The 8,141-nt window shown below is 42.6% G+C and overlaps 1 protein-coding gene across 1 annotated transcript in view; it reads right to left on the bottom strand.

Moving 5' to 3' along the window:
* Nucleotides 1–130: 130 nt before the first annotated feature.
* The window catches only part of Rabif (RAB interacting factor), a 12,658-nt gene continuing 4,647 nt past the window's right edge, over nucleotides 131–8,141 (bottom strand). Inside the window, exon 2 of the mRNA XM_004625361.2 lies at nucleotides 131–1,048. Coding sequence (XP_004625418.1) covers nucleotides 803–1,048 — 246 coding nt within the window. The 3' untranslated portion in view covers nucleotides 131–802. The remainder of the gene's footprint in view (nucleotides 1,049–8,141) is intronic.

Here is an 8,141-nt window from a genome sequence, read left to right on the forward strand (position 1 = left end):
GCTCAGCCCACCAGGGGGCGGGGCTGGCTGGCATGTGGTGCTGGGGGATTGAACCGCGGTCCCTCTGCTTTGCTAAGCTTGTTCTAAGTAGGTGCCCTAGACCACTGAGCCATCTCACCAGCCCCTGTAGCAGTTAAATTAATAAAAAGAGAAACCACATCAAGGTCTGAAGATAAGAAGGGCCATATTCAAATATCTTCATAATAAAACTGTCCTATGATTCCAGATCTAAGGCTCTCACCCATGGTATCTATTATATGTGTATCCAAAGCAATGCACTTCTCATTAGTGACTTAAGTAGTGAAGTTTATAAATGTTTTACTTTTATAAAGAGTAAATTCCTGTCAATAACTAAGTCAGACAACAAAATCACTCTCATGTACTTGTATATGTTCTTGAATGAAAGTAAAAATGGTGAAGTTTTAACTATCAGCACATGATTCTTGACATGTGTTACCATGGTTAAAAAGCTGAATATTGCTCTTTTAGAGCAGTAAAAGGGAGCCTTGGGTAAAACAGGGCCTAGGTAGAAGGCCAATGATGACAACAGATGTATGGAGGTCTAGGTGTCCCAAGGCTAGGGGAGCAGGAAGTCAGGACATGCTGTGAGGCAAAGTAACAACGCAGGAGGCATGCGCTGAGGCTGGGAGGAAGCAGGGCTGGTACGTGGTGTTCTAGTGCGTACGGTGGTGCTCATCGTCTACCTTACGTAGCACAGAGAAATCAGCAGCACAACAGTTACACCGAGTTTGATGCCAGTTCTTTTAGAGTTGAGGGTAGAGCTGAGACCCTACCTCCTCAGTTATTCATGGGAAACCCGTTCCAAGGCCACATAGAAACTGTTTTTGTCATCTAGGCAATGCCAGCCAATGGGTCCAATTTCACAGTCTGCGCAAACCAGAAACTTGATGTTGCCCACGTCCTTGGTGAAGCCCACATTCTCAAAAGTGAACATGTCATTCACCAGCCAGTGGTCCTGGAGGAGATCGCCGTCAGGATTGCTGCCATCAGCCAGCGCTGGCTTCTTCCTCATGGATGGAAGGAAAAGCTGCAGTGGAAGAGAACACGAGGAACACACAAGCTGAGTTGGCGCATCATAGCCTCATCCCAACACACTTTACTCTCACACTCCTGCTGGGCAGCTTTCTGAAACTGGTCAGGTGGCAGGGGACACCATCTCATCAGGCTACAGGTAAGGCTAGCACACTGCGATGCTCTTCTGGTGCCCACGCTGGGGCTGAGAGACAGCAGAGGACCTCCAGCTGAGGCTTCCTGCTGCACTGACCATGGCCTATGAAGCCCAACATGGTCTCAGGCCTTGGTCTCTCTCTGGCCCTGTGCTTCAGCCGCGCTCACCTTCCTGCTTCCTCAACTAGCATTAAGTCTGCTCAGCCCTCAGATCCTGGCAAGGGCTGCACCTTCTTTGTATTCAGCTTAGATGTCATGTTCTCAGGAAGAAGTCTTTGTCCTAACAATCTTGCCCTTTGTATTTTAAGATTTTTATTATTTAGCTTTTTTTTTTTTTTTTTTTTTTTAATCATGTTAGAGATGGAATCCAAGACACACCACACATTCCTTTAAATTTCTCCATATGGGACCAGGGATTTAGCTCAGTGCCACAGGTTTGCCTGCCAAATGTGAGGTCTTGAATTTGATTCCTGGTACAAATAACATAACATAAATTCCTCCATGTGGGTGGTACACAATGTCAGTCACCTGAGATGCCTACAAGATACAATACAATCACACTTGGTATCCTGTTGCTCCTGGCTGCTGTCATGTAACCTATTTCCTATACCACAATACATTGTAGTATAGCTCCAAGCTCTAATAAAATAGCATGGCAATACAACCAGAATAAAATTTTAAAAATGTAAATTTAAAGGGCTGGTGAGATAGCTCAATGGACTAAGCGCCTGTTTAGGCAAGCACAGAGACCCAGGTTTGATCCCTGCACCACGTGCCACACCAGCACCATCCCTGGGCACTCTGAGCCAGCCACCAAGACAGGGTGTGGTGGCATACACCTGTAATCCCAGTGTTGGAGAGGCTGAAAACAAGAAGATCATGAGTCCGAGCTGTGTAGTGAGACTCTATACCAAATATATATATATTATAATATTTAAATTTAAAAAATTAGACTGACAGTCTCCAAAGGGCAAATGCCTAAGTAGGGGAGAGGTAAGCCTCTCTACATACCGCAGTGTGAAAGACTACAGGGCTGCTTCTGTGTATTAAATACACTAGAAATAGCCATGAGCGTACAGCAATAGGGGACTCCAGAGTGAAGGGTGGCGCCCCGACCTAGGACATTCCTGCTCCCCATGTGCTAGGCACTTGGCTTATTAAAATAGGTGCTGCCTTTGTGCGGTGTGACCTGAGACCCTCAAGAGAAGTATGACTGTCCCTATTCCTGCTACCCTATAATTCCAGCCACCCTGTGTGCCTCACCTTTAAGGTTAAATATGTCCCTGATGCTCTATTTTCCCTAAAAATGCAAACAGGCAGTTTAAAAGAGATGGGAAACAAAATTCAGAAGACCAGGACTGCAGCCATATCTGCAACTTTCTGTGGGCCTCAATTTCTCTTGAAATGATTTCTGGCCTGTCGACTATATTTTGGGCGCTGAAATTACATATTAACAGAAGCAGAGTAGCCCCGAGACAACTACTTAAGAAACTCAACCAAGAATTCAGTGTGTCCAACAAAATGAAGAGAAGGCCACAGAATACTTATGAGCTAGCTTTCAGGAAGTACCCAACAAAGAGCAGCAGTTCCCTCTCTTGTTGCTGACTACAGCTGGAGTGCTCCTCTGCAGACTGTGACTAGTGAAAGAAGTCACTGCTAATGTTCCCTGCCACTCACTGCAACCCCTTGGGCCAATTCCCTCTAGTCCCTAACATGCCTCTTGGTGTTTGGATCCTGTAATTCAGAGCCACAACTCTATTCCTATGGCTTGGGCCTCAAGGTCCCAAGGCTGAGAGAATTGCTGGGGCCAGTAGACTGGATAGGAAATTTGTGGGATAAGTCTTTTGTAATGGTTGATTCAGTGTGTCAACTTGAGAAGGGGAGGGAGCCTGCTTATAATATAAGGGGGAAAAGAGGTTTGCTGTCCCATTTTTGCTGCCTTTCTCCACCATGGATGATTGCACCTGTGCCATGACAGCCTGCCTTAGAACCAGCTGAGTATGGACTAAAACATCCACAAACCATAAGCTAAATAAACCTTTTCTTCCTTAATTTTGGGTATCAGAAAATAAATCTTTTCTTTCTGAATTTGGGTTAGCAGGTATTTTGTCTCAAGAAGAAAATAAAAGTTACTAAGACAGCTTTCTAGATAGACTACTGGGGTGGAAATTTAAATAAAATCTAACTGGAGGGAGCAAACTCGGTTGGGGATTGTAATTACCAGTGAGGTTCCTAGCCAGGTTCTCTTTGCTCTCAGAACCACAGTTAGTTAGTTGGTGCCCCTAATCCAGAACACCCTCTTCAGAAGTAAAACATCAGGCAGTGTGATTCCCTAATGTAATTGTTCATAGTATTTATTTATTTACTTTCTGATACAGGTTCTCGTTTTGTAGTGCAGGCTGGCTTTGACCTCACTATGTAGCCCAAAACGGCTTCAAACTCATGGCGATTCTCTGGTCTCAGTTCCCGAGTGCTGGGACTACAAGTATACACCACAAACCCTGGCCACAGCACCTTTTTTTTTTTTTTTTTTTTAAATGTATTTGGCACAGGGTCTCACTATGTAGTTCCGACTCATAGTGATCCTCCTGTGTCAGCTTCCCCAGAGCTGGCATTACAGATGTGTGCCACAATGCCCGGTCTCAGTAGCCAGCTTGGCACCCAAGGGAGGCATGGCATGTGATGCTGGGGATCAAACACAGGTTCTTGTGCTTGCCTGGCAGTTGGTTAGACTGCTGAGCTATCTCCACAGCCCCCATAGTCCGCTTTTAAAAATAAAATACTTTCTTTCTCATTGTAAAAATACATTCTTGTATGAAACTTGGCAAGCATGACACAATATAGATGAAAGTAAAAACTGGTGCAACATACTGATGCTTCTGTAAGTGCATGTGGTGGTTTAAAAACACGTTCACAGGTTCTCTGACAATCCTTTGACCAGTGCGGTCCATTTCCCTCTCCCGACTACAGGCAGAAACAATGGACCCCTGATGACCAGAATGCAGCAGAAGTGACAATGCAGGGTAGAAAGGGGCATGCGGTCTTTGCAGTTTTTCAGAGGTCACTTGCTCTGGGGATGTCACCACTATGTGAGGTCTGCATAGCCTGTAGAGACCATGTGGAAAGATCTTCAACACAGACGTCCCCCAAAGACGATTTCTGTGGCCAGGTTCTTAAATCTTTCCAGCTCACAGGGAGACCTGCAAGGGAAGAAGCTTCAAGATGACCTCCTGACAGCAGGAAGCAAACGAGAACTGAGAGCTAGTTCACTCAGTTTGGCCCAGTCAAGCCTTTCGCTCTTGGGTGGCTACATAGTTGTTTCAAGTACCTCTATTTAGGGCTGACTCTAAGAGCCAGGGTTAACTAGAACTATACCGTTCGCAGAGCTGAAAAGCATGCTCCGTTTTGGCTCTTGGATTTTTGTGTCTGTGTGTGGTAAGAGATATCACTTACCAATTTAACTACTTGTAGTTGCATAGTTTAGTAACATTACCTTCACCCAAACGGCAGTGCTACTATCACTGACAGCATCTCCAGAACTTTTTTATTTCTGAAGATGAAATGTTATACACATTAGCCTGTATTTCCTCTTTACTGGGCTGGAAAATGGCAACCACTGTTCCACTTTCGGTCTTTATAAATCTGACTACTCCAAGTATTGCAGACGTGAACTGCGTAGGACTTGTCCCTATGTGAACGGCTTATTTCATTTAATATAATGTTTTGATTTTTTTCAAATGAAAATTTGAGGTAACTGCAGTTTCACATGCAGTTATAAGAAAATATAGCAATTCCATGTAGTGTACTTCTGACCCAGTTTTCTCCAAAGATAGCATGCATTAAAAGCAAGACATAATTACTAATACAGGGTCAGGGAGATAGCAGAGTGGCTTAAGGGCCTGCCTGGCAAGTGCAAGGTCCTGAGTTCAATCCCTGGTGCCAAAATAAATAAATAAATAAATAAATAAATAAGCAAGCAAGCAATCTATAGATCTTAATTCAGATTTCTCCAGTTCTCTTGTGTGTATCCATGTTTAGTTCTACATAATTTTGTCACACAAAAGTTTCTATGTCTACCATCAGTCCACAGTGTGAATTAGTTCATCAGCACAAAGACCTTTCATATTCCTTATTTATTTTGTGGGACATGGTCTCACTGTGCAGTCCACGCTGGCCTTGAACTTGTGGTGATTCTCCTGCCTTAGTCTCCTGAGTGCTGGGATTATAGACATGCACTACTCCTCCTGGCCCATTTTAATAACAATGCACATCAATGCCTCATTCTTCTTCCCTGACAACCACTAATCTAGTCACCATTTCTAAAATTTTTTAGAGCCCATGAGATAGCTCAATGGACTAAAACGCCAGCTTAGGCAAGCTTCAGCAAGCACAGGACTGCAGTTCAGTCCTAGCACCATTAAATGCCGAGCCAGCCCCACCCCCAGGGCAGGCAAAGCAGGCCAGACTCTGGACATAGTGGCACATGCCTGTAATCCCAGTGCTGGGGAGGCTAAAAGCAGAAGGATCATCACAAGTCCAAGATGCACAGTGAGACCCTATAACAACCAAATATTAAAATAAAAATAAATAAATGTAAAGAAAAAGAAAAATTTTTCATTTCAAAAATCTGTAGCAGAAAATAATAAAGTGTGGCTTTAGAAGTGGCTTTTTAGAGGCTGGAAAGATAACTCAGTGGTCTAAAGTGTCTGCTTGGTGAACCTACAGTTTTTCTGAAGATTAAAAAATAAATTTTTAAAAATTAAAATAAATAAAAAATAATAAAGAGTCTGCTTAGGCAAGCTTAGGCAAAGTGCAGCGACCATGGTTTGATGCCCCCTCCCCACCCCCCGGCTGGCCAGTCCCACACCCAGGGTGGGCTAAGCCACAAAAAAAAGAAGTGGCCTTTTAGGGCCAGGGAGATAGCTCAGTGGCGTAAGTGCCAAATGTAAGGTCCCAGATCCCCAGTACTGAAGGGGGGGTGGGGACAGAAGTGGCTTTTTGGTGTTTTTACCGAGCATTAATTTCCTAGAGATTTATACAAGCGCTGCATATCAACAGTTTGTTCCATTTTTATTTCTGAGTAGTGTTCCATGTTGTGAATGTTTAATCATTCACCTGTTGCAGGACATCTGAGATGAACCCCATTTGGCTACTATGCATAAAGTTGTTATGTACATTTGTGTGCAGATTTCATTTTTCTGGGAAAAAAGAGCCAGAGTTCTGGGTCATCTACTAAGTTTACTTTTATAGGAAATTGCCCTGATTACTGCAGTCAGGTTTTCTGTTCTCATTTTTTTTTTTTTTTTCAGAACTGGGGATTGAACTCAGGCCCTAGTACTTGCCAGGAAAGTGCTTATTCTACTGAGTCATCTCCCTGGCCCCAGTTCTCATATTCTTATCCCAACACTGTCCTATACCTTTTCCACAAACCAATAACTTGTTGTCCCCCCTAAAAAAGATAAAAGAGCAAGGGGCCTAGGAAATGGCTCGGTAGAATAAGCGCTTCCCTGGCAAGTGCAAGGGCCTGAGTTCAATCCCTGTTTCTGAAAAAAAAAAAAAGATAAAAGAGAAAGCACCTATCTTCTACAATGTCACCTCTCTTTACCCACACTTTGACATCCTATGCAGCTTTCTTTCATCACTGGTGCCAAGCATGGGGCTCCTGCTGAGGACACCACCACAGCCTCTTCAGTGGCTGTTGCCCATTTGCTGACAGTCTGAGTCTTCAGGCTCTAGAAAGGGAACCTGTACCCTCTTCTATGTCACACTTCTTTCCCCCCTCTGGCAAACTTCACTTTGCTTCTTTTAGGTGCCTGCCACTTGTTGATGCCTCCCAGTCATGTGAAGAAATTCTGGTCACTTTCAGAGCCACAGCAGTATAGGGGGTACCTGGTTCAATTTTTTGGATCCTATATCTTACCCCCAACCGAGGGTTTCTGCCCCACAAAGAAGATTCACCTCACAGCTCCCTTGTCTCCTCCTTCGTAATCGCTTCACATTCCTCATCCTTCCTGCTTGCCACTTATATCATACTTTATGTTCTGGCCAAAATGGAACTTTCAAGTTCTTCAAATATATCATATTTAAAATTGGGGTATAACTATGAATGTCCATTTTGTATCTGTGTATTCAAAGTGGTTGGGATAGATATATAGTTGCATTCTCTTAATGAATAGAATGATTTTTTCAAATGGTGTTTGTAAGTAGGATCACAAGTCTGCATCTTGTACAGCAATTAACCACTAAAAAGAATATATGCAGTGTATTATTTGTTGAAACTGTACTTTCGATTTGATTTGAAACTGTTTCATTGCTATATGTTTATCAATAAAACTTTGAAAAGAAAAAAAAAATAAAGTAATTGCACCAAAAAAAAAAATATATCATATTTCCTCAACAATGAATTATACACTGTTATTCACCCTCCTCTTCTTGGTTTTAATTATAATCTCTTCCACCAAAAGCTTTACATAAGAGTATAAGAAGTAACAAGTTCTTTAATCCAAAAATCAAATCTGAAATGCTCCAATACTTGAAACTTTCAAATCAATATGATGCCACAAGTGGAAATTCCACACCTGACCTCATGTGACCAGTTACAGTCAAGACAAAGGCATATTAAAAACACTGCATCAAATTACCTTCGGGTTATGCAGAAAGGTGTACGTGAAATAAAAGTCTCATGTTTAGACTTGGACCTCAGCCTCAAGATAGCTCATTATACATCTGCAAATATTCTGAAATCCAAAAAAATCTGAAAAATAATTATTTTTTAATCCAAAACATTTTTTTTTTTTTTTTTTTTTGGTGGAACCGGGGATTGAACTCATCCTTGCATTTGCCAGTCAAGTGCTTATCCTACTGAGCCATCTCCCCGGCCCCAATCCAAAACATTTTGGATAAGGACTATTTAACCCAAAATAACTATGTGGAATATTTTACATATGAAACCA

Source organism: Octodon degus, unplaced genomic scaffold (genome assembly GCF_000260255.1).
Source record: "Octodon degus isolate 3935 unplaced genomic scaffold, OctDeg1.0 scaffold00009, whole genome shotgun sequence".
Classification (NCBI taxonomy): domain Eukaryota; kingdom Metazoa; phylum Chordata; class Mammalia; order Rodentia; family Octodontidae; genus Octodon; species Octodon degus.